Source organism: Aquarana catesbeiana, linkage group LG02, assembly GCF_042186555.1.
Source record: "Aquarana catesbeiana isolate 2022-GZ linkage group LG02, ASM4218655v1, whole genome shotgun sequence".
In the NCBI taxonomy this organism is placed as follows: Eukaryota; Metazoa; Chordata; class Amphibia; order Anura; family Ranidae; genus Aquarana; species Aquarana catesbeiana.
The window spans coordinates 806,641,585-806,669,004 of NC_133325.1; the positions used below are offsets into that span (position 1 = coordinate 806,641,585).

Below are 27,420 nucleotides of genomic sequence, written 5' to 3' on the forward strand. Positions count from 1 at the left end.
AAATGACGTGGGGTTCCCCCTAAATTCCATACCAGACCCTTCAGGTCTGGTATGGAATTTAAGGGGAACCCCGCGCCAAAAAAAAAAAAAAAAAACGGCGTGGGGTCCCCCCAAAAATCCATACCAGACCCTTATCCGAGCACGCAACCTGGCAGGCCGCAGGAAAAGAGTGGGGGACGAGAGTGCGCCCCCCCCTCCTGAACCGTACCAGGCCACATGCCCTCAACATTGGGAGGGTGCTTTGGGGTAGCCCCCCAAAACACCTTGTCCCCATGTTGATGAGGACAAGGGCCTCATCCCCACAACCCTGGCCGGTGGTTGTGGGGGTCTGCGGGCGGGGGGCTTATCAGAATCTGGAAGCCCCCTTTAACAAGGGGACCCCCAGATCCCGCCCCCCCTATGTGAAATGGTAAGGGGGTACTTACCCCTACCATTTCACTAAAAAACTGTCAAAAATGTTAAAAATGACAAGAGACAGTTTTTGACAATTCCTTTATTTAAATACTTCTTCTTTCTTCTATCTTCCTTCATCTTCTGGTTCTTCTGGCTCTTCTGGTTCTTCCTCCGGCGTTCTCGTCCAGCATCTCCTCCGCGGCGTCTTCTATCTTCTTCTCCTCGGACCGCTCCGCACCCATGGCATGGGGGGAGGCTCCCGCTCTTCTCTTCATCTTCTTCATCTTCTTCTCTTCTTCTTTTCTTCTTTTCTTCTCTTCTTCTCTTCTTCATTTTCTTCTCCGGGCCGCTCCGCACCATGCTGGCATGGAGGGAGGCTCCCGCTGTGTGACGGCACTACTCGTCTGACAGTTCTTAAATAACGGGGGGCGGGGCCACCCGGTGACCCCGCCCCCCTCTGACGCACGGTGACTTGACGGGACTTCCCTGTGACGTCACGGGGAATGCCACAGGGAAGTCCCGTCATGTCCCGTGCGTCAGAGGGGGGCGGGGTCACCGGGTGGCCCCGCCCCCCGTTATTTAAGAACTGTCAGACGAGGAGTGCCGTCACCAAGCGGGAGCCTCCCTCCATGCCAGCATGGTGCGGAGCGGCCCGAAGAAGAGAAGAAGAGAAGAAGAGAAGAAAAGAAGAAGAGAAGAAGATGAAGAAGATGAAGAGAAGAGCGGGAGCTTCCCCCCATGCCATGGGTGCGGAGCGGCCCGAGGAGAAGAAGATAGAAGACGCCGTGGAGGAGATGCTGGACGAGAACGCCGGAGGAAGAACCAGAAGAGCCAGAAGAACCAGAAGAACCAGAAGATGAAGGAAGATAGAAGAAAGAAGAAGTATTTAAATAAAGGAATTGTCAAAAACTGTCTCTTGTCATTTTTAACATTTTTGACAGTTTTTTAGTGAAATGGTAGGGGTACTTATGTACCCCCTTACCATTTCACACAGGGGGGGGCGGGATCTGGGGGTCACCTTGTTAAAGGGGGCTTCCAGATTCCGATAAGCCCCCCGCCCGCAGACCCCCACAACCACCGGCCAGGGTTGTGGGGATGAGGCCCTTGTCCTCATCAACATGGGGACAAGGTGTTTTGGGGGGCTACCCCAAAGCACCCTCCCAATGTTGAGGGCATGTGGCCTGGTACGGTTCAGGAGGGGGGGCGCACTCTCGTCCCCCCCTCTTTTCCTGCGGCCTGCCAGGTTGCGTGCTCGGATAAGGGTCTGGTATGGATTTTTGGGGGGACCCCACGCCGTTTTTTTTTTTTTTTTTGGCGAGGGGTTCCCCTTAAAATCCATACCAGACCTGAAGGGTCTGGTATGGAATTTAGGGAGAACCCCACGTCATTTTTTTTTTACATTTTGGCCGGGGTTCCCCTTAATATCCAAACCAGACCTGAAGGGCCTGGTATGGAATTTAGGGGGACTCCCACGTCATTTTTTTTTTAAATTTTGGTTCGGGGTTCTCCTTTGGGGAATTCCCATGCCGTTTTTATCAATTAACTTCTATGTGTATTGTCGGCAATGCAATAGCCGCGGGTAGTTTTAAATGGCTTTTTTCCTTCAAAATGTCATTTTGCTGTCAGACTGATCTAAACACAGGAAACATGCGCCCCTTTACAGGCATACTATAGACATCCCCCAGCTACGAAATTTAAAGGGATATTACACTTTTATTGTTTGACTTTAAGCATTATTAAAATCACTGCTCCTGAAAAAACGGCCGTTTTAAAAAAATTTTTTTGCATTGATCCATGTCACCTGGGGCAGGACCCAGGTCCCCAAACACTTTTTATGACAATAACTTGCATATTAGCCTTTAAAATTAGCACTTTTGATTATTCATGTTCGTGTCCCATAGACTTTAATGGTGTTCGCGTGTTCGAACAAACTTTTTTCCTGTTCGCATGTTCTGGTGCGAACCGAACAGGGGGGTGTTCGGCTCATCCCTATTCTACACCTTCATTCATCTCAGTGCAGGTCTCTGAGAGGACTGAAGTTATAGTGGGGTTGGAGATCCCAGCTGACGAGGAGCAAGGAGAGGTCCGCCTTGTTCTTTGGTGTGGGTTTTTTAAGTACTGTTGCCAACGGACTGCATGGGAGCTGGACATATGTCTGGTCAAGCATGTGGTGCCCAAGCGACTGCTGTTTTGGCCACGCTTGATACGCTTCAGGTATATGTTGCAAACAGCAACACTGCGATCTGCTGCACACATCTCAAAAAAGGCCCACACCAAAGAACTTTTGGAAAAATGTGCGGAGTCAGCAGCGCCCTGCACATGTGGAGCTCTGCGGTGTGATTCACCCTTAAGCTGGCCCCTGGAGGGCATCCTGCATCATAGGAGATTTGCCTCTTTCTGGCACCCACGTAGAATCAATGACCTCATCATCCCCTCCCTCCTCGCCACTGGAGCAAACCTGGCAGTATGCTGCAGCTGGGGGAACATGACTGCCAGTTTCTTGTCCTTCTTGGGCACCCCCTCTATCTGGGCTCACATTACTGCCTTCATGCTCAACCTGGGTACCATCATCAGAGCCTTCAAAATGCTGCGCATCCTCCTGCAGCTTGTACCCTACACTGTGGTCAAACAGTTTGGGGGACTCCTCAGGGCATGATGGTGGGGCTAGGGAAGGAGTGACTGATGACATTGAGCCAATGGAAGAGGCCGCTTTGGCAGCTGCATTGGCAGACAAAGTACCCTGAGCCTGGGAGACAGAGGATAAGGAGGATGAGGATGGCTTGGTCATCCACTCTACCAACTCTTCTGCGTGTTATGGCTCAACACGGCCAGCTGTCGAAACAAGCGTGCCCCACGGCCACGTGCTGAGGATGCACCATGTCCACGACCAGCACTGTTGGCTATAGACACAGAGCATAGGCGTGCGCAGCCTATTGCATTAGGGTGTGCACCCTTAAGCTCAAACACACGTGCGTGTGGGGGTGTCTACATATATATGACCCTGGCACATTGATCTCCCTGCCAGCACAGTGAAAGAGAAGAGCATAAACACTTCTCTTATGGCAGAGCCGGTAAGAGGGAGATCTTTCCCCTATTTCTGCTGCTACACAGAGCGATAACACCAATGTGCATGTGGTGATTAGGGTGTGCCTGGGCACACCCGGCACACCCTGTGCACACGCCTATGACACAGAGCCTGCTTGCCCTCTTTTAGTGGCCTGTGAGTGTCTGCCTCTCCTTGGTGACCTTCCAGACATACTGTACAATTAGATTAGCAAAACAATGCCTGAAGTTTACTAAAAACAGTACTCCAGGAATGACCTACAGTCAGGTATAGGCTTGGCTGGACTACAATGCAGTGGATATATATTCTATGAACCGCAGCTCACTGAGTCACCTGCCTGCCTGCCTGAAAGTGTCTTTGAACATGCACTCCAGGAATGTATAACATATATATAAGCCTGAATATATATAATAAATGAACTGCAGTTCACTGAGTCACCTGCCTGAAAGTGTCTTTGAACACGTACTCCAGGAATGGCCTGCAGTCAGGTATAGGCTTGGCTTGACTACAAGGCAAAAAACAATAGTTAGTAGTGCTGTTGCTGAATTGAGATAGATGTAGTATACATGCCCACTGGGGATGAGGTTATAAATAGAATAAAGCAGTATATAAATAAAAAGCAAGTGGGCAAAAAACCTTTGTATATATAGGCTAACAGTCCGTACTCCAGGGCAAGCCTTCAGGGAAGCATGAAGCAGGCTCCAAGTACATAAAAAAGAATAAACAGAAAAAAGTGCCTCCAGATCAGGATCAGTTAGATAGGTTTAATATACAAAACAAATATGTCCACTTACATATGGTGTAAAGCAAGTAGTGCACAAATAATCTTCAAGTAGTGGCGTCCCAGCATTGTAAGCCTGTGTGGAAGCATCCATCCATAGGAAAGAAAAAACAGTCCCATCCAGCAGGTTGTCCTAGCTCTGTCCTAGGGGTTGGAACCGAGGCTTGGCTCGGATAAAATGTGGGATGCTAGTGACATCACCACGCCAGAGGCCTGCATCCCACAGCTTATCCGAGCCAAGCCTCGGTTCCAACCCCTAGGACAGAGCTAGGACATCCTACTGGACGGGGCTGTTTCTTCTTTCCTATGGATGGATGCTTCCACACAGGCTTACAACGCTGGGATGCCACTACTTGAGGATTATGTGTGCTCTACTTGCTTTTCACCATATGTAAGTGGACATATTTGTTTTGTATATTAAACCTATCTAACTGATCCTGATCTGGAGGCGCTTTTTTCTGTTTATTCTTTTTTGGCTTGACTATTCAATGCAGTGGATATATAGTTTATGAACTGCAGCTCACAGAGTCACCTGCCTGCCTGCCTGAAAGTGTCTTTGAACACTCACCCCAGGAATGGCCTACAGGCAGGTATAGGCTTGGCTAGACTATATAAATATATATATATATATAAGCCTGTATGTATATATTAACCGCTTCCCGACTGCCTCACGCAGATATACTGCGGCAAAAGGTCACCTATAGGCAGATTAATGTACCTGTACATTGCCCTTTAAGAGGTGGCTTGTGGGCGCCAGTGCGCCACTTGCGGCGCCTGCACACCGGGAGCTCTGTGATCGTGGGGATACCCGCAATCGTCTCACGGTGAGGAAGAACAGGGAGATGCTAATGTACACAAGCATCTCCCCGTTCTGCCTAGTGACACTGTCACTGATCTCTGCACCCTGTGATTGGGAGCGGCGATCAGTGTAGTGTCACACACAGCCCCCCCCACAGTTAGAAACACTCATTAGGACACACTTAACCCCTACAGTGCCACCTCGAGGTTAACCTCTTCACTGCCAGTGACATTTTTACAGTAATCAGTGCATTTTTTTAGCATTGATCGCTGTATTAATGCCAATGGTCCCAAAAATGTGTCAAAATTGTCCGATATGTCCGCCATAATGTTGCAGTCATGATAAAAATCGATGATCGCCGCCATTACTAGTAAAACAAAAATTAATAAAAATGCCATAAAACTATCCCCTATTTTGTAAACGCTATAACTTTTGCGCAAACCAATCAATAAACGCTTATTGTGATTTTTTTTACCAAAAATATGTAGAAGAATATGTATCGGCCTAAGAAAAAATGTTTTTTTATATATTTTTTGGGGATATTTATTATAGCAAAAAGTAAATATTAATGTGTTTTTTTTTCAAAATTTTAGCTCTTTTTTTGTTTATAGCGCAAAAAATAAAACCGCAGATAGTGATCAAATACCACCAAAAGAAAGCTCTATGTGTTGGAAAAAAAGGACATCAATTTTGTTTGGGAGCCACGTCGCACAACCGCGCAATTGTTAGTTAAAGCGACGCAGTGCCAAATCACAAAAAGTGCTCTGGTCAGGAAGGGGGTAAATTCTTCCAGGGCTGAAGTGGTTAAATGAACTGCAGCTCACTGAGTCACCTGCCTGAAAGTGTCTTTGAACACGTACTCCGGGAATGGCCTACAGTTTATATATATATAAATATAAATATATATATATAAATATATATATATATATATATATATATATATATATATATATATATACAAGCCTGTATATATATATATATATATATATATATATATATATATATATATATATATATATATATATATTAAATGCACTGCAGATAGCTGAATCAACTACCTGCCTGAATTATATTAGAAACAGTACACCAGGAATGGTCTGCAGTGAGATCTAGCTAAACTGTATACAGTGTATATATACATATATATATATATATATATATATATATATATATATATATACAGTGTCAATGTCCCATAAATATTGGGACATTGACACAATTCTAATCTTTTTGGCTCTATACACCACCACAATGGATTTGAAATGAAATGAACAAGATGTGCTTTAACTGCAGACTTTCATCTTTAATCTGAGGCTATTTACATCCAAATCAGGTGAACGGTGTAGGAATTACAACAGTTTGTATATGTGCCTCACACTTTGAATTTGGCTCACACTTGAATTTGGCTCGAACGGCCCATAATGTTCGTTCTTCGTCGAACGATCGAACAGCTGATGTTCTAGTCGAACTCATGTTCGACTCGAACAGCAGACCCATCCCTACTTATATGCAAGTTATTGTAATAAAAAGTGTTTGGGGACCTGGGTCCTGCCCCAGAGGACATGTATCAATGCAAAAAAAGTTTTAAAAACGTCTGTTTTTTCGGGAGCAGTGAATTTAATAATGCTTAAAGTGAAACAATAAAAGTGTAATATTCCTTTAAATTTCGTACCTGGGGGGTGTCTATAGTATGCCTGTAAAGTAGCGCATGTTTTCCGTGTTTAGAATAGTCCGAGAGCAAAATGACATTTCTAAAGGAAAAAAGTCATTTAAAAGTTCTCGCGGCTATAATGAATTGTCGGTCCCGGCAATACACATAAAAGTCATTGAAAAAAATGGCAAGGGATTCCCTTCTGAACCATACCAGGCCACATGCCCTTAACATGGGGAGGGTGCTTTGGAGTACCCCCCAAAACACCTTGTCCCCATATTGATGGGGACAAGGGCCTCATCCCCACAACCCTTGCCCGGTGGTTGTGGGGGTCTGCAGGCGGGGGGCTTATGGGAATCTGGAAGCCCCCTTTAATAAAGAGACCCCCAGATCCCAGCCTCCCCCCCTGTGTGAAATGGTAATGGGGTAAAAATGTACCCATACCATTTCACAAAAAAAGTGTGAAAATTGTAAAAATGACATGACACGGCTTAGGAACAAGTCCTTTGTTAAAAAATAAAACTGTCCCACAAAGTCTTCTTCTTCTTCTCTTGCTCCGCCGACGGACCAAAAAAAAAATATGCGACTGACTTGCCTCCATGGGAGGCACCCGCCATAATGACCATCCTCTCAGGTGACAGCTCTTTTATAACTGAGGGCGGGGGCCACGCGGTGATGTCGCCGGGTGACCCCACCCCCTCTGATGCACGGGGACATCCCTATGACTTTCCTGTAGCGTCAGAGGAGGGCAGGGGCCACCCGGTTATGTAACCGGGTGGCCCCACCCTCCTCTGATGCTACAGGAAAGCCATAGGGATGTCCCCGTGCCTCATAGGGGCGGGGTCACCCGGCGACATCACTGTGTGACCCCGCCCTCAGTTATAAAAGAACTGTCACCTGCGAGGATGCATCATACGACGAGTGCCTCCCATGGACGCGGGTGGGTCGCTTTTTTTTTTCTTTTTTGGTCCATCGACAGAGTAAGAGAAGAAGAAGACTTTGTGGAACAGTTTTATTTTTTAATAAAGGACTTGTCCCCAAGCCGTGTCATGTCATTTTTACCATTTTCACACTTTTTTAGTGAAATGGTAGGGGTACATTTGTACCCCGTTACCATTTCACACAGTGGGGAGGCCGGGATCTGGGGGTCCCCTTGTTAAAGGGGGCTTCCAGATTCTGATAAGCCCCATGCCCGCAGACCCCCACAAGCATTGGGCAAGGGTTGTGGGGACGAGGCCCTTGTCCCCATCAACATGGGGACACGGTGTTTTGCGGGGTACCCCAAAGCACCCTCCCCATGTTGAGGGAATGTGGCCTGGTATGGTTCAGAAGGGGGGGCACTCTCCCGTCCTCCCTCTTTTCCTGCGGCCTGCCAGGTTGCGTGCTCGGATAAGTGTCTGGTATGGATTTTTGGGGGGATCCCCACGCCATTTTTTTAAAATTTTGGCGCGGGGTTCCTCTTAAAATCCATACCAGACCTGAAGGGTCTGGTATGGATTTTGAGGGGAACCCCCACGCCATTTTTTTAATTTTGGCGCGGGGTTCCCCTTAATATCCAGACCTGAAGGGCCTGGTATGGAATTTGGGGGGAGCCCCATGCAATTTTTTTTAAATTTTGGTTTGGGGTTCTCCTTAATATTCATACCAGATCCAAAGGGTCTGGTAATTGACTGTGGAGGAATCCCATGCCGTTTTTTTCAATGACTTTTATGTGTATTGCCAGGATCGACAATTCATTATAGCCGCAAGTACTTTTAAATTACTTTTTTCCTTTAGAAATGACATTTTGCTCTCGGACTGTTTTAAACACGGGAAACATGCGCCCCTTTACAGGCATACTATAAACATGCCCCAGGTATGACATTTAAAGAAATATTTCACTTTTATTGTTTCACTTTAAGCATTATTAAAATCACTGCTCCTGAAAAAACGGCCGTTTTTAAAGCTTTTTTTGCATTGATACATGTTCCCTGGGGCAGGACCCGGGTCCCCAAACACTTTTAATGACAATACAATGCATATAAGCCTTTATAATTAGCACTTTTGATTTCTCCACCTTTTAAAGGGTGTTCTGCGGCTTTCGAATTAGCCGCAAACACCCCAAATTTTTTGCTATTTGGCGAACAGGCGAACACCCGATGTTCGAGTCGAACTTATGTTCAACACGGACCATCAGGCTTATCCCTAGTACACACATTTTAAAGCGGAGTTCCACTCATTTAAAAGTCAGCAGCTACAAAAAGTGTAGCTGCTGACTTTTAATAATCAGGCACTCACGGTCCAGCAATGCGGGTGCACGAAACCCCAATCCTCTCCCCCTCCTCTCCGAGGAGCTGGCATACTAACTGTGGGCGCCCGGCTGTGGCTTCACAGCCAGGCACGCACTGCGTATGCGTGAGCCATGCTGCGCGCTGTGAATGGCCAGGCAATCTTTTGCGACCTGTGACGTGTCCCAGAAGAGTGCAGGGAGGGAGGGGAAAAGGTGAGAACTCCCTTCCGGCGCCGCAGAACCCTGGGAGGAAGTGGGAGCTGGGTTCCCGTAAAAACAGGCAGATCCTCTGCCACTCCTCCCCCAAAAAAATGACATGCCAAATGTGGCATGTCAGGGGGTCACCTGCACTTAAAGCGGAAGTTCCATTATTGGGTGGAACTCTGCTTTAAGCCTTTTGGATAGTCCACAATTTCTTAAGGTTTGAGCAGGCAAATTGCATCTAGACAACAATTTTTTCCTGTTTTACTTTTTAGACACACTTTTGTTACAGAATTGCATTCATTTTTTAAGCTTATTTAGATCACCACACATTCTACGGGAGCGAGCAAGTTGATTTAATCAATTGATATAAAATTAGATTGTATTTTTGTACAGATAGAGCATTAAAACAATACTGATTTGCTGCTGATAATCTGATTCTTATTAATAATATGAAAAAAATTTGTAGGCAGACAGTTGGCCTATTACAGCTAAAAATATTACATGGAACTTTATACAGTGGGGACGGAAAGTATTCAGACCCCCTTAAATTTTTCACTCTTTGTTATACTGCAGCCATTTGCTAAAATCATTTAAGTACATTTTTTTTCCTCATTAATGTACACACAGCACCCCATATTGTACACACAGCACCCCATATTGTACACACAGCACCCCATATTGACAGAAAAACACAGAATTGTTGACATTTTTGCAGAGTTATTAAAAAAGAAAAACTGAAATATCACATGGTCCTAAGTATTCAGACCCTTTGCTGTGACACTCATATATTTAACTCAGGTGCTATCTATTTCTTCTGATCATCCTTGAGATGGTTCTACACCTTCATTTGAGTCCAGCTGTGTTTGATTATACTGATTGGACTTGATTAGGAAATCCACACACCTGTCTATATAAGACCTTACAGCTCACAGTGCATGTCAGAGCAAATGAGAATCATGAGGTCAAAGGAACTGCCTGAAGACCTCAGAGACAGGATTGTGACAAGGCACAGATCTGGCCAAGGTTACAAAAAAATTTCTGCTGCACTTAAGGTTCCTAAGAGCACAGTGGCCTCCATAATCCTTAAATGGAAGACATTTGGGACGACCAGAACCCTTCCTAGAGCTGGCCATCCAGCCAAACTGAGCTATCGCGGGAGAAGAGCCTTGGTGAGTGAGGTAAAGAAGAACCCAAAGATCACCTATGGCTGAGCTCTAGAGATGCAGTCAGGAGATGGGAGAAAGTTGTAGAAAGTCAAGAGTGGCCCGACGGAAGCCTCTCCTCAGTGCAAGACACATGAAAACCCACATGGAGTTTGCTAAAAAACCACCTGAAGGACTCCAAGATGGTGAGAAATAAGATTTTCTGGTCTGATGAGACCAAGATAGAACTTTTTGGCCTTAATTGTAAGCGGTATGTGTGGAGAAAACCAGGCACTGCTCGTCACCTGTCCAATACAGTCCCAACAGTGAAGCATGGTGGTGGCTGCATCATGGACGAAAGCCTTCTCCAGAGTGCTCAGGACCTCAGACTGGGCCGAAGGTTTACCTTCCAACAAGACAATGACCCTAAGCACACAGCTAAAATAACAAAGGAGTGGCTTCACAACAACTCCGTGACTGTTCTTGAATGGCCCAGCCAGAGCCCCGACTTAAACCCAATAGAGCATCTCTGGAGAGACCTAAAAATGGCTGTCCACCAACGTTTACCATCCAACTTGAAAGAACTGGAGAGGATCTGCAAGGAGGAATGGCAGAGGATCCCTAAATCCAGGTTTGAAAAATGTGTTGCTTCTTTCCCAAAAAGACTCATGGCTGTATTAGATGAAAAGGGTGCTTCTACTAAATACTGAGCAAAGGGTCTGAATACTTAGGACCATGTGATATTTCAGTTTTTCTTTTTTAATAAATCCGCAAAAATGTCAACAATTCTGTGTTTTTCTGTCAATATGGGGTGCTGTGCGTACATTAATGAGGAAAAAAATGAACTTAAATGATTTTAGCAAATGGCTGTAATATAACAAAGAGTGAAAAATGTAAGGGGGTCTGAATACTTTCCGTCCCCACTGTATTTCAGAAAGAGAATATGAAAAGATTTTCTGAATACAATAGTATCCTTTTTATTAAGAGGAAAATTTGGAGGCAGAGAGTCAGCTTTTTTGTAGCCAGATATTTTAAATTAAACTATATTTTTTCAAAGACATTTTACAAAATTGTGAAGAGCTGTTGAGCAGAATCACATCCTTTTTAAGGTGAAGCAATTTTGGAGGCAGAGATTAGGCTTGAATTATTTTATTTTTTAATCATATTTTATTGAAAGATTTTTCAAGTAAATATTATCAGAGTTCAAGAGAAAAAATGTGATCAGGAACACATTTAGGCAAAATAAAATAGAGGTGGCGGAAAAACCTTCACCAGTGTTCATTAATTATTCATTCAAATAGCAGAGAGTTTGTAAACATAATTTGTAAAGATAGTACATTGTTTCTTTTGAAGCACTTAGACAATGGAATCTTTGAAGACATGGTGAGCTGATTTGTTACATAGTTACATAGTTGGTAAGGCTGAAAAAAGACAATAGTCCATCCAGTTCAACTTGTGTAGGTGTATGTGTGTCAGTGTTTGTAATTATTTTCCATATCCCTGTATGTTGTGTTCTTTAAGATAAATATCCAAGAGTCTTTTAAAAATATCCATGTGTATTGATTTGACAGTGGAAGGAGTGGGAAAAGGGGTAGGTTAAAATTGTCCCCCTACACAGTTAAAGGTTAAACCGCTTCTCCTCCAGTCTCATTGTGTGACCCCCTGTCCTCTTACACTTCCTGAGACTGAGAAATTTTTTCCTATACTGGGATCCCCATTGAGGTATTTGTAGATTGCTATCATGTCCCCTGTGCATGCGCATTAGCGCTGTTTGATGCCACAGAATGCATAAATGACTCTTAGCTGCACTGGCACGGTGCTGTTTTGTCTTCAGCTTCTGTTACCTGTATCCGATTGTTGATCTGCTATACTGACCCAGCTCTGTCTTACCACCCTGCTCTCTCCAATCCGACCCGGCCTGCCTGACTCTGCTACAACCTCTGCCTGTGATCCGTTGCCGACCTCTGCCTGTTTAACTGACTCTGCTATTGCCTTCTGTGTTCACCTGCCTGATTACCTGCCGACCCGGACTGTCTGACCCTACTTTTGCCTGCTGCCCTGCTCTGTGTGCTGCTGTACTTCCGGCTTCTCTCATACAGCTCCAGTGACCGCTGCTTCTGCACTCATCAGCTCTTCAGGCCGCTGCCTGCCTCTGTCCACCATCACCTGCAATCCAGCCACCCCTGGAGGGATCTGCACTCTGCTTCCAGTACCAGCAGCTTCTACTTCAACAGGCACTTCTGTGCTCACGAGACCACTGTTCCCATTCCAGTAGCTCCTGAACCAGCGTTGTAAGAGAGGTCTCCTCCTAAAAGTCAGCTCTACTACCAGGTACCTAACACTGTGGGTACTTTTATGTCAATATTACATTGTATATCCCTGTATGTTGTGGTCGTTTAGGTGCCTAACTAATAGTTTTTTGAAATTATCTATGCTCCCCGCTGAAATCATTGTTTGTGCAAGAGAATTCCACATTCTTACAGCTCCTACTGTAAATAACCCTCTACGCAGTTCCCGGTTAAATCGCTTTTCCTCTAATTTTAGCTAATGGCTGTGAGTCTTTTTAAATGCCCTTTCGTGGATACGTTTTATCCCTATTGTGGTGTACCAGTACGGTATCTGGTCATTGAAATCATATCCCCTCTCAAGCATCTCTTCTCCAGAGAGAATAAGTTCAGTGCTTGTAATCTTTCCTCATAACTAAGATCCTCCAGACCCTTTATTAGCTTTGTTGCCCTTCTTTGTACTCGCTCCATTTCCAGTACATCCTTCCTGAGGACCGGAGCCCAGAACTGGACGGCATACTCTAGATGCAGTCGGACCAGAGTCCTGTAGAGCGGGAGAATTATCGTTTTATCTCTGGAGTTAATTCCTTTTTAATGCTTGTCAATATTCTATTGACTTTGCTTGCAACAGCTTGGCATTGCATGACATTTCTGAGCCTATCATCTACTACAGGGATATGCAATTAGCGGACCTCCAGCTGTTGCAGAACTACAAATCCCATGAGGCATAGCGAGACTCTGACAGCCACAAGCATGACACTCAGAAGCAGAGGCATGATGGGACTTGTAGTTTTGCAACAGCTGGAGGTCCACTAATTGCATATCTCTGATCTACTAGGACCCCCAGGTCCTTTTCCATCCTAGACTCCCCCAGAAGGTTATCCCCTACTGTGTAGTTTGCATTCATATTTTTGCCACCTAAATGCATAATTTTACATTTTTCTACAATTTGCCATGTAGTTGCCCACCTCATTAATTTGTTAAGATCTTCTTGCAAGGTTACCACATCCTGCGGAGAAGCTATTGCCCTGCTTAGCTTAGTATCATCCAAAAATACAGAGATTGAATTGTTTATCCCATCCTCTAGGTCATTTATGAATAAATTAAATAGGATTGGTCCCAGGACAGAACCCTGGGGGACCACACTTTCCACATTGGACCGTTCCAAGTACTTCCCACTTATCACCACCCTCTAAACTCGCGCTTATAGCCAGTTTTCAATATAGGTACTTACGCTTTGGTCCATGCCGACAGACCTTAGTAAACGTTTGTGGGGAACTGTATGAAATGCCTTTGCAAAATTCAGATACACCACATCTACGGGCCTTCCTTCATTTAGATGGCAACTCATCTCCTCATAGAAGGTTAATAGATTTGTTTGGCAAGAGCGAATCTTTATGAATCCATGCTGATTACTGCTAATGATACTAAAAATAAATAAATATATGTGTATGCGTTAAAGGCTATTTTTTATATATTTTTTATATATTTTATATTGTTATAGATTATGCCATGAGATTTATACATTTGTAGTTTTTTGTTGTTCCATATATTAATCGCTAGTGCAATTACCGTTATTTGTGGTGTGCAATATGGTGTCTACTCTGATGTGTGGCTCTGTCCTGGATTAGGATTATATTTATGTAGATAGGGTTAAACATCGCTTACTATAGCTTTTCATTTCCTGCTTTCTCTAAAATATCAAGGCTCGCACACAGCGTCATTTGCTGTTGTTGTTTTTACATAGCTGGAGCCTAACACTAGGATGTCAGCGATCCTAGGCAAAATGGCCGCTGTTATCTTTTACATAGCTGGAGCCGAACACTAGGATGTCAGCGGTCCCAGGCAAAATGGCCGCTGTGATAGTATAAATTACACATAGAGCGCCCGTCCTATTAGATCCCCCAGATGAAGGCACGTATACCCTGTGCCGAAGACGCGTAGGGGAGGGGCAGGACGGAGCTTTCTACACACAGACAGGCAGAGGATTGAACACCGCACCGCACGCCACAGGATTCATCTGTATTGCATGTTTTGGATAGGATGGTGCACTGACGCACCCAAGCATTGTGAGTACCCTCCTGGAGGGATTGTTTTTAGGGCTTTTCAAATAAATTCCTGGCGGTATTATGCTATGAGTCTCCTTTCTTTCATATATGTCACCATTTGAGCGAGATACAGATCATCACCAGCATACCCTGTGTGAGCCCTGGAGTGGCTCTAATGCGTGTTTTGACACTGTTTAGCTACTGTGTCACACGCTCTAAGGTGAGCGCATTATCCATTGGGGGTCACTGGAGAGCACTGCAGCATGCCTTAATGTGCACATCTCATAAGAAGAGCATGCGGAATATTTAGCACTTTTTCAAAAAAAACAGCATGAGGATTGCCTGCTATATGTTTGGACACTATTGTGCACTTTGATTTATATACTCTTATGAATGGCTTGGACTGAGATATATGCATTTGTATGAATTGGTTTCAGACACTTTATTTATCAAGTAGCACTTACATATTTTTTTTTTATTTTTTTTAATCATTTAAAGGATTTTTTTTTTGTTTTCTCACATTTTTTTGCATGGTGCATGTTACCATTTTTCATATATTCAATTGCGGATTATAGTCACTTTCTTCAAAGGTGTGTGACACTTTATAATTTATAATAATTTTTAATATTGTATAGATTTATTATATTCTTTGTTCACGTATTTATAGCCTTTAGCGCATACACATATATTTATTTATTTTTGGCATATACACGGTATGGAACGTGGTTAGTGTGTGCAGCTGAATTAGGTTCATTTATTCACACTGAAGGCATTAACCCATTTGTGGCTCACAAGATTTTAGCACTATTACTGCTAATGATACTGTTTTCATTACTGAAATCTTGTATTTAGTCCCTTATCATCCCCTCCAACAGCTTGCATACTATTGATGTTAGTCTAACTGGTCTGTAATTCCCAGGGATGTATCTTAGTCCTTTTTTAAATATTGGTGCTACATTGGCTTTCCTCCAATCAGCTGGTACCATTCCAGTCAGTAGACTGTTTGTAAAAATTAGGAACAATGGTCTGGCAATTACTTGAGTTCCTTAAGGACCCTCGGGTGCAAGCCATCTGGTCCCAGTGACTTTTAAGTCTGTTTCTGATTTTACCCATATATATATATATATATATATATATATATATATATATATATGTATTTATATATACAGTGGGGACGGAAAGTATTCAGACCCCCTTAAATGTTTCACTCTGTTATATTGCAGCCATTTGCTAAAATCATTTAAGTTCATTTTTTTCCTCATTAATGTACACACAGCACCCCATATTGACAGAAAAACACAGAATTGTTGACATTTTTGCAGATTTATTAAAAAAGAAAAACTGAAATCTCACATGGTCCTAAGTATTCAGACCCTTTGCTGTGACACTCATTTAACTCAGGTGCTGTCCATTTCTTCTGATCATTCTTGAGATGGTTCTATACCTTCATTTGAGTCCAGTTGTGTTTGATTATAATGATTGGACTTGATTAGGAAAGCCACACACCTGCCTATATAAGACCTTACAGCTCACAGTGTATGTCAGAGCAAATGAGAATCATGAGGTCAAAGGAACTGCCTGAAGAGCTCAGAGACAGAATTGTGGCAAGGCACAAGGCACAAGGAAGAGCCTTGGTGAGTGAGGTAAAGAAGAACCCAAAGATCACTATGGCTGAGCTCCAGAGATGCAGTCGGGAGATTGGAGAAAGTTGTAGAAAGTCAACCATCACTGCAGCCCTTCACCAGTCGGGGCTTTATGGCAGAGTGGCCTGACGGAAGCCTCTCCTCAGTGCAAGACACGTAAAAGTCCGCATGGAGTTTGCTAAAAAATATTGACTTGATCAGGAAATCCATACACCTGTCTATATAAGACCTTACAGCTCACAGTGCATGTTAGAGCAAATGAGAATCATGAGGTCAAAGGAACTGCCTGAAGACCTCAGAGACAGAATTGTGGCAAGGCAGAGATCTGGCCAAGGTTACAAAAAATTTCTGCTGCACTTAAGGTTCCTAAGAGCACAGTGGCCTCCATAATCCTTAAATGGAAGACATTTGGGACGACCAGAACCCTTCCTAGAGCTGGCCATCCAGCCAAACTGAGCTATCGGGGGAGAAGAGCCTTGGTGAGTGAGGTAAAGAAGAACCCAAAGATCACTATGGCTGAGCTCCAGAGATGCAGTCGGGAGATGGGAGAAAGTTGTAGAAAGTCAAGAGTGGCCCGACGGAAGCCTCTCCTCAGTGCAAGACACATGAAAGCCCACATGGAGTTTGCTAAAAAAACACCTGAAGGACTCCAAGATGGTGAGAAATAAGATTCTCTGGTCTGATGAGACCAAGATAGAACTTTTTGGCCTTAATTCTAAGCGGTATGTGTGGAGAAAACCAGGCACTGCTCATCACCTGTCCAATACAGTCGCAACAGCGAAGCATGGTGGTGGCAGCATCGTGCTGTGGGGGTGTTTTTCAGCTGCAGGGGCAGGACGACTGGTTGCAATAGAGGGAAAGATGAATGCGGCCAAGTACAGGGATATCCTGGATGAAAGCCTTCTCCAGAGTGCTCAGGACCTCAGACTGGGCCGAAGGTTTACCTTCCAACAAGACAATGACCCTAAGCACACAGCTAAAATAACGAAGGAGTGGCTTCACAACAACTCCGTGACTGTTCTTAAATGACCCAGCCAGAGCCCTGACTTAAACCCAATTGAGCATCTCTGGAGAGACCTAAAAATGGCTGTCCACCAACGTTTACCATCCAACCTGACAGAACTGGAGAGGATCTGCAAGGAGGAATGGCGGAGGATCCCCAAATCCAGGTGTGAATAACTTGTTGCATCTTTCCCAAAAAGACTCATGGCTGTATTAGATCAAAAGGGGGCTTCTACTAAATACTGAGCAAAGGGTCTGAATACTTAGGACCATGTGATATTTCAGTTTTTCTTTTTTAATAAATCTGCAAAAATGTGTTTTTCTGTCAATATGGGGTGCTGTGTGTACATTGATGAGGAAAAAAATGAACTTAAATGATTTTAGCAAATGGTTGCAATATAACAAAGAGTGAAAAATTTAAGGGGGTCTGAATACTTTCTGTTCCCACTGTATATATAGGATAAAAATATCTAATTCTCATAATCTCATCCTTTCAAAGAGGATTTCATTGTAGAAACAGAAAGAAGTTATATTACAATCAAAATTTGTATACAAACACACAAAATCAAATTCCTTTATATAGGAGGCAAATCAAAAGGGAGAGAGCAGGCAGACTCCATCTTTAATTACAAAAAAATATTGTACTCTCTTAGTGACAAATGTTGTACAAATTATCAGCACAGATTTTAACATTTTTTCATAGGCCATAACCTTTACAGGCACAGAGTGAGATCAGGCAGTTTCTATTTAAGAAATCATCATTAGTCCACACTACATCCGTATCTCAAAAAATTCAGGGTGCCAATTCACTCAAGTAGACCCAAAAGATGAATACAAACATCACAATGTAGCATGTATCAAAGCAAAACATTTTTTACAACTGAGAAGCAGCATGACGATTCAAAAAGGGCTGTCCAATTTTAATGACAATACGCTGTAATAATCAATGCAAACATGAATGGTCAATGTAGTATGTAACAAGCAAAACAAATTAGATAATTTTTAACACTGAGGAACAACAGCAGAAAAATAGAATTGTGGTAGAGCAAAAGTCACAAATTGATTGTAGAGGGCTATATTCAGTAGCTGAAACAGTAGAAGCTGTAAAGCCAGGAATTTTAACAAACTGGTATTGCAATGCTGCCTTGAAGGTGGCTAGGGTATACTTTATTTAGTTTCAGCAGTGGGAGCAGATAAACCTGCCTGCTCAAAGCTAGATCTGGAGATGGCAAGGGCATAGTTGGCTGAATCAGAGCATGGTTGTAGCCTAAGCCTGCGTCTTCCCATTCAAATCTTCTTCCCAGCCGGAGGTGCCATAAGGTAAACCTCTGACAACCCTTGAAATACTTCCATCCCTATCATTTGAGGCTGATACTAGGTAATCTGGTATAGATGGGGGTGGAAATGGATGAGCTTGAAGTAGGAGGAGGAAGAGGAGGAGGAGAGGGACTATTTTACTCTCTATCACTAGTCTTTGTAAATTGTGGTCAGTACAATTTGAATACTTTACTCTCTTCTGCTAGTAAAGATTTTGGTCTCCTCATGACAGTCAAAGCTCTTCTTTGTCCATGATTCTCAATGAGGTGGGGGATTATCAGAGTGATGTACCAATGAGACCTTAGGGAAGGAAGTGGGATGAGAAGGAGGTGGGGCCCCAGCAGAAGTTGGTATTAAAGGTATAAGAAAATTATATTGATAATGCAAAGGAAAAAATAATATGTATGTTAATCAATAATATAATTCTCCTGTAGCTTCTAAGGTGGTTTTTAACTAAAAAGAAACAAACAAAAGCTGCATTTAAAATTAATATAGGGTATATAGAAAGAAAAAAGCAGACACAACCGTTGAATAACATGACGACTAGCCTCAAATAATAGAAGAAAACATTCAGATAATGCCACCAATGGTAACCAGTCCTTCAAGTTGCTTGTCAACTTTGAGCCAAAGTCTCAAACAGGCCCTGGATGGCCCAAATTTCAAATGCTGAATCAGCTGAAATTGGAGAAGTGGGTGGCCCTGTAAGTGTCACCAGAGTTTGAGTTTCTTTACATATTCTGTGCTATTGTTCTCATACAATTTCCAGGCTGGCAATCTGGGGAGATATTTGACTTCATTACATTGGTACCATTTTCATCTCTATCTGATACACTTTCCTTGTCTTCCTCTTCCTCAGGTTAGTGAGTATACAGATGAGGAGCGCAGTGCAGAGGACACCGACCACACCATAAATCAGGTACTGATCCCAATCTGACCACATTCCAGACAAATGTTCTAAATGGAGATAATGGGGTACAATGAGAGAGTTGTACAGAATAATAATATTATATATCAAAGCCAGTCAGATCTTCATTACAGCAGTGTCAGCATAACAGGACAGTCACACTGGTAACAGGGCAGAGATTCTGGTTATCTTGATAAGGACGTAGCCGGACATATAATATCTTGTCCAGTAAACATGGAGAATATAAGAAGCTCAGATTATTATAACACAATGACAGCGGGCCGAGTGAGGACATGACCACGTGAGAGAGTCACCAGCCAATAGTATATGTTCTATGTTTAAACTCTATAAGCTATAACAGGGTCCCACATATGGCATGGTGGGTTATGTTTTAATGGTTTTGGTAAAACCATGGTATGTTCTTTCCTTTATTTTTCTATGTAAGTTGTTTTTTGACTATATGGCTGTGTGTTAATAGTATAGAACTATTTTTGGATAAGTGATATGTTGTTGTACTGGATTCTCTGGGGCTGACTGTTCAGCTGTTTTTATATTTCTTTTGGATTAAACAATTTGTAGATTCTGGGGACTCCAGAGTGAAAAGGTTAGTTGGTAAGTCCCTTTATTTGCAGTTATGAGAGCTAAAGATGAAGAGAATCCCCAGCCATGTGAACACAGGAGCCAGGGATAGTTAGAAAAATATATATATGCATATATATATATATATATGTTCTCATCCCTGGCCTGGTGGTGGTTGGGGTCTTAAAAATGAGGGGGTACCCAAATGCCACTTCCCCTCTTTGTGAATGAGTACATAGTACCCTACTCATTAACAAACAAATTGTAAAGTGTACTGACAGCTCTGGTGGGTAACAGATGCTATATATAAAGGGACAGGATCTCCTGGATGATATAATTTACCATATATGGATATGACAATATTTGGTGAATGACATCACAGGATCACAGTTATTCCTGACCAGCCCGGGGGATCTGGCCTATGTTTGCTCTATATTGGGGTATACAGTATACAGGATGAACACTGCTCTGGTATATACATAGATAACTGATAGGACTCAGCAAGGACACATGTCACTCACCTCGACAAGCATCATGCATCTGATTTGTGGTGATCTCACTGATGTCATTCTTTGCTGAACATCTGATATTCCAGGAATCGGGCGGAGACACAGGAGGCACAGTGACACGGACTGTCCGCTCTGAGCTGGTGACATTATATACCTCCAATTCTACACTCACAATCAGGTAGATGGAGGGGTCAGTCCCATTCTTCACCCAGCAGGAGATCTCAGCACTGCTATTTTGGAGGCACCTTACATCTAGGACCAGATCTGATACCGGAACTAGGAGACACAGAAATGGGGAGATCTGTAACATGACACTATAATGGAATATGATCCCCCCAATACCCCATCCACCCCAATCACAGTCATAAAAAGGCACCAAAATCCTGAAATAACTTTACCGCAGAAACTTTTACTGCAATATCCTATAGGGGTTAGTCATGTGATTGGGACCAGCAGCCAATGAAAATATACTCCTCCCTTTCAGACTAGGTGTCACGGAACCCTGTCACACCCCGCTTGCGTGCTTCCATCAGTACACTGCTTCCGCCAGTCTGGACCTTCAGATATCAGATATTACAGCCACATATTGTAACCAAGAACCAGGCAAGACTAGCTCAGTTACAAAACTGCAACATGTAATCTTTTATTGGACAAGGATACAGGGTTTTTATACACTTGAAAAGTAGGTTCCCCCATCCTGATCATATTACCCTAACAATACAAATCAGTAACATAAATTAACATGAGCTAATTAACTAGTCATTTAACCAGCCTAGGTGACTCAGAGGTCATCTCCTAGCTCACAAACTACAATAAACACTATCATAAATATAAACACAGGACACCTTCACACAATAGCAGGAGACCACCAGTAGCAGACTATCCGTCTCCTACATTATACAGAGGCCATCTGTGATCAGCTCTTTCAATTAACATGTATAGTTCAGAATCAAATAAACCAAGAATAGTTTTTGTATATTTCCTGGTAGATATTGTGGATAAATATTACTGTCCCATCTGAAGTAATCTAAACCACATTTTCAATGTCCATTAGTAGCTGTCCAATGGTTTCCCAACCTTTCCAAGGGATTCTGGGTTCCACGGCCCCCCAACCAAAGTGACTCCTATCACATATCTCCCCTTTCTGCAGCAGCCTAGTACATGAGGAGACCCCAGACGGTTTAACTCCGAAGTTACTCCATAGTTCCAGTCCCCCAATGCCCATACCCACATAGTACCCCAAACAAATTGTCTCAAACAGATCATTACTCACCCAGCCAGCTGTGCATCTCTCATATAAGATACCCGCTGCTGGGGGAAGTGCATACTGGCCCTTCTCCCTGAAGTCCTTTCAACTGCTGAAGAGAAGACAGGGTGGCTGGTCTCACTCCGTCATGCTGTTGGGGATCTGGGCCGATTGCTCAGCATCCCTGGGGTATACAGGTGGAGACTGCAGTACCTTCCACTTCTACAGGAAATCCATCCTTTGTACAGTACCTGACCATGAGATTGTGTTACCAGCGCGATCCCATCGCGCTGGTTCTCGGCAACAGAGTACTGTGCATGTCGCGCTGGCTCGCTGATCGAGAAAGGAAAACTTTTTTTTTCTTTAACGATGAGCGACAGGCAGTGCTGACAGCTGTCTGGTATGAATCATGAGGGGGAATGCCGTGCCAAATTTTAAATGAAAAAAATGGCGTGGGTTCCCCCCAGGGGCATACCAGGCCCTTAGGTCTGGTACAAATTGTAAGGGGAACCCCCTACGCCGAAAAATCGGTGTGGGGGTCCCCCCAAATCTATACCAGACCCTTAGAGCACGCAGCCCGGCCGGTCAGGAAAGGGGGTGGGGACGAGCGAGTGCCCCCCTCCTGAGTACCAGGCCTCATGCCCTCAACATGGGGGGTGGGCGCTTTGGGGAAGGGGGGGTGCCCTTCGGGCCCCCCCTCCCCAAGGCACCTTGTCCCCATGTTGATGAGGACAAGGGCCTCTTCCCAACAACCCTGGTCATTGGTTGTCTGGGTCTGTGGGCAGGGGGCTTATCGGATTTCGGGAGCCCCCTTTAATAAGGGGGGCCCCCAGATCCCGGCCCCCCACCCTATGTGAATGAGTATGGGGTACATGGTACCCCTACCTAGCTGCACAGCCATTTATATAGGCGATGACCCCGCCCCCTTGTGACGTCACAGTCCCAGCATGTGCAGGAACTCTTGGGTCCCGCCCCCTTATGACGCCAGAGTCCCTGCACATGCTGGGACTGTGACGTCACAAGGGGCGGGGTCATCGCCTATATAAATGGCTGCGCAGCTCGCACACAGCATTCCAGCTGGAGAGAGCGTCGTGTCAACATCTCTGGAAGTGAAGAGGGGACAAGACAGCGCAGAAGACCGGGCTCCTCCACTAGCAAAAGAGTGGCAAAAGAGCAGAAGATAGCGGAGGAGCCCAGCAGAAGGAAGAAGGCACCGGAGAAGAACCAGAGAGCGCAGAGACAACACCGGAGGGAGGGAGAAGAGGCCTGAGAGATCCCCGAAGTTGGCAGAAGACTCCAGAAGTCAGAAGAAGACCACCAAAGTTGGAAGAAGACCCCCAAAGTCGGAAGAAGACCCCCGGAGCTGCCTAATAAATTACTTTTAAAACCTGTGTAGTGTGTTTTTTTTTTTATTGACACTTTTTTCCCTAGGTGAATGGGTAGGGGTACCATGTACCCCATACTCATTCACATAGGGTGGGGGGCTGGGATCTGGGGGCCCCCTTATTAAAGTGGGCTCCGGATTCTGATAAGCCCCCCACCCGCAGACCCCGACACCAACAGCCAGGGTTTTCGGGAAGAGGCCCTTGTCCTCATCAACATGGGGACAAGGTGCTTTGGGGTGGGGACCCACAGGGCACCCCGCTCCCACAAAGTGCCCACCCCCATGTTGAGGGCATGCGGCCTGGTACGGCTCAGGAGGGGGGTGCTCGCTCGTCCCCACCCCCTTTCCTGACCGGCCAGGCTGTGTGCTCGGATAAGGGTCTGGTATGGCTTTGGGGGGACCCCCATGGCGATTTTTCGGTGTAGGGGGTTCCCCTTACAATCCATACCAGACCTAAGGGCCTGGTATGCCCCTGGGGGGAACCCATGCCGGTTTTTTCATTTAAAATTTGGTGCAGCGTTCCCCCTCATGATTCATACCAGACAGCTGTCAGCACTGCCTGTCGCTCATTGCAAAAGGAAAAAAAAGTTTTCCTTTCCCAATCAGCGAGCCAGCTCGGCGCTGGCTCCCGCGGCGGGGCTTGCAGGTGTCAAATCTCGGCGATAAATATCATGGTCACCTACTGTAAGTTGAGGGCAGAGGCCAGCAGCTCTCTGTCCTTTTGGCAGTGGTTCAGCTGGGTGTAGGAGCTTCACTACATCAGCTTATCGCTGGGGAGGGAGGCCGACTGCCCCAGCTCCCTGGAACTCAGCAGTTGTTGCCGATGCTGGGCAGAGTTTGGTAGCACTCTGCCCTGTTGTCTCCACTTCTGCTGGGTTTCTGTTAGTGGTGACCGCAGACCCATCCACTGACACCAGCTCAAGCTGCCGTTGTGGGGTGCCAATTGCATCCTCTTCCTGGAGCTTCTGCAGAGTGGATTGTTGTGCGCACAGGTCAGTAGTGTTCTGCTCTGTTATCACTTCAGCGCTCACATCATCTATTCTGGCTAACTGTTGGGGAGGGTTTCCTCCACTCTGACTGACTGTTGGGGAGGTAAGACAACAACCTCTTCTCCCTTCTCTCCCTGGATCCTGATCTGCTGCTCAGGAGTGACCGCCACCTCCTCACTCTGGGCCTCCAGAACTGCCACAGGTGTGGGGCAGAGGTCTTGGACCCTCTGTCCGGTTGCCAGCGGTTCAGCTGGGTTGGTGTCATCATTCTGGGGTGGCATCTGCTGCTGGGATGTCCTTTCTCTGGCACTTTCTCCCAGGTACACAAATCCTGGATGGGGAGGGGGAATGGCTGTTTCCCCTCCCTGCATCTCTGAAATTCACTGGGGAATAAGAACCACCACCTTCTCACCTCAGGCCTCTGAAACTGCCATGGGTGTGGAGCAGGGGTCTGCAGTACTTTGTCCTGCCACCAGTACTTCTGCTAGGGGTTTGCTAGGTGGGACCCTTGAGCCCAGTGCCAACACTTTAGCAGGTGACTCATCATCCATAACATCCTCTGATGAAAAGTCAAGTAAATCCATGCTTTCTGTGATCCATGTCTGGGGAATGAGGACAGCTCCCTCTTCTCCAGAGTCCTTAAACTGCCATTGGACAGACGCATTTCTTCATCCAAGCTCATCCTGTGCAGAAACAGGTTCGTCCAGATCAGTCAACACTTGCTGCATCTGCCATAAGACGTCCGCTTCCATAGCTGCAAGCGGAGATAGGCAAAGCACACTGTTACTCTGCCCCATTGCTGACACTTCAGACGAGATTTCAGGACTGTTGGCTGGTACTTCTGGATAGTCCCAGGCAAAGGGAGCCCAGCCCTGCCGCTGAGCAGAGTCTAGCAGCTGTCTGTAGGCGATCTCCAGCTCCCATTCCTCCATGGCCAAAAACTCAATATCTTCCAGTGCCCAGTGCACTTCCGAGATATTCAGTATCTCTTCTCTGAAATCCATGATTTCATCCAACCGCCACTCCAAATCGCTCCCAAAGTTAGGGTCCCCTGTTAGCTTCACGTACAACAGTCCCAGGCCGCTGTAGCCAAAGCCTTTTGTTGGGCTGTCATCTGCTATCTAAGGGCATGCTTGGGATACATGCCACTAGAGGGCTCTGTAGCTCTAGTCCAACCGCATCTCTGCCCAGACCAGCCTGCTTAACTCAGCTGTCTTCTCCTTGTGCGTTTTTTCTCCCAAAAACAGCACCCACAATTCATAGTGGGACCAGAACCTTTCCTGGATGGAGGGGAGAATTTTATCCTAGGGATGCTGCTCATGGGCTGAATTTCATTCCAGAGTTTGCAGTGGATAGAATCATGCCATTCCAGCAGGACCTGCTCTGATACTGGCCCCTGTGCTGTATCTGCATCTCTCGCAGCCTCCTTCCGAATTCCTCCTCTATTGTGGCTGGTATCTGTACCTTTCCTCTTCTGCTATCTGGACCTTGTATCCCGGTGGAGGTTTGGATGTCCCAGACTGCAGGAAGCATCCCATTGTTGCCACCACTGTCACGGAACCCCATCGCACTCCACGGAATGGATACAAGGATGCAGGCTTTTTATACACTTAAAAAGTAGTTTTCCCCTCCTGATCATATTACCCTAACAATACAAACTGTAACCAAAAACATAAATTAACATAAGCTAATTAACTAGGTATTTAACCAGCCTAGGTTACTCAAAGGTTGTCTCCTAGCTCACAAACTACAATACACATTATCATAAGTATAAACACAGGACACCTTCACACAATAGCAGGAGACCACCAGTAGCAGACTATCCATCTTCTACATTGTATAATGAGTTCAGCTCTTTTAATTAACATGCATAGTTCATAATCAATTAAACCAAGAATAGTGTTTGTATATTTCCTGGGAGATATTGTGGATAAATATTACTGTCCCATCTGAATTAATCTAAACCACATTCTCCATGTTCATTAGTAGCTGTCCATCATTTTCTTGGTCACTCTGTGCCCCTAATAGACACAGGTAGGGATGGTCTAAACACCTCCTGTTCAGTTCGCACCAGAACATGCAAACAGGCAAAAAATTTGTTCGAACATGTAAACACCACTAAAGTCTAAGGGACACGAACATGAAAAATCAAAAGTGCTAATTTTAAAGGCTTATATGCAAGTTATTGTCTTAAAAAGTGTTTGGGGACCTGGGTCCTGCCCCAGGGCACATGTATCAATGCGAAAAAAAAGGATGCCTTTGAAAGTTTTTGTGATCGTTTCAACTTGAGTTATGAGCAAATGAATAAAATGTTCTGTTTATGGGTCCCTAATCTTATGTAGCACCCACCTACTTAGGTGTGTGCTAAAGTAGTCAGTTAAGATTAGTGTCAGGTAAAATTGCCAGTGTTTTACTCTGTTGGTGTAAGCTGGTTGGTTAATGTGGTTGGAAGATTTTGTTAATAGAGGAGGGTGTAAGATTTCCATCACTTTCCCTGAAATGTTCTGGAAAGTGGGTGGACTGAAGGAGTAGAGTGGCAGGTAGTTTTGGAGACCCCTCTGAACCAATCACCAACCTTAGGACATGGGCGGGACTATAGTAAAAGCTAAGGTCACATGCTCCTGAGGGGAGATTGAGAAAAAGAAGAAGACAGCATGTAGGGGCTGGTGCAGCTCGGGCGCTCTCCCCTCTGGGGAGGGGAACGTGCCATGCAGGGAGGAGAGATGGAGGAGCCATCAGGAGGAAGCTACTACTACTACTAACAGGAGGGAGGAAGACTGGGAGATCGATCTTCTGTGGCAAACATGGACTGTTGATCAGGAGTACAAGTGAGTGGAAACCCAGGGAAACAGTGCTTCCAAAAGACTTAAAGGTGTTAAAGTGCGGGTCATGAAGGAGGAGGTGCAGGACTTTGGCCTTAGAGAATCAATACTCCAAAAAGAGTGTTGGAGTGCGGGTCAATGAAGAAGACTGTGCAGGGAGTTGGGCCTTAAAGAATTAATACCCAGGAGAAATCCAATCAGTCGGCCAAAGAACTTTATTCAGAGTAACGTTCTTTGGGTATAACTTGGAAGTGCTGTACGGTTGTGCAGTAGCAGTAAACAGGAGGGAGGAAAGCTGCAAAGTATAAATGGAAGCAAGTGCAGGTTAAGAGTTATTCAGAGTGGCTCTATATAATCTGGACTATGTATTCTCAGGATTTACTTCACTT

At 44.9% G+C, this 27,420-nt stretch overlaps 1 protein-coding gene across 3 annotated transcripts in view; it reads right to left on the bottom strand.

Annotated features, from left to right (window-relative positions):
- Nucleotides 1-17,886: 17,886 nt before the first annotated feature.
- LOC141129495 (uncharacterized) overlaps nucleotides 17,887-27,420 on the bottom strand; it is a 260,900-nt gene continuing 251,366 nt past the window's right edge. For all 3 annotated transcript variants that reach the window (XM_073617554.1, XM_073617553.1, XM_073617552.1), the window contains 2 exons: nucleotides 20,603-20,866; nucleotides 17,887-19,552 (listed from right to left, as the gene is read on the bottom strand). In XM_073617554.1, the coding sequence (XP_073473655.1) occupies nucleotides 19,395-19,552; nucleotides 20,603-20,866 (422 nt within the window). In that variant the 3' untranslated portion in view covers nucleotides 17,887-19,394. The remainder of the gene's footprint in view (nucleotides 19,553-20,602; nucleotides 20,867-27,420) is intronic.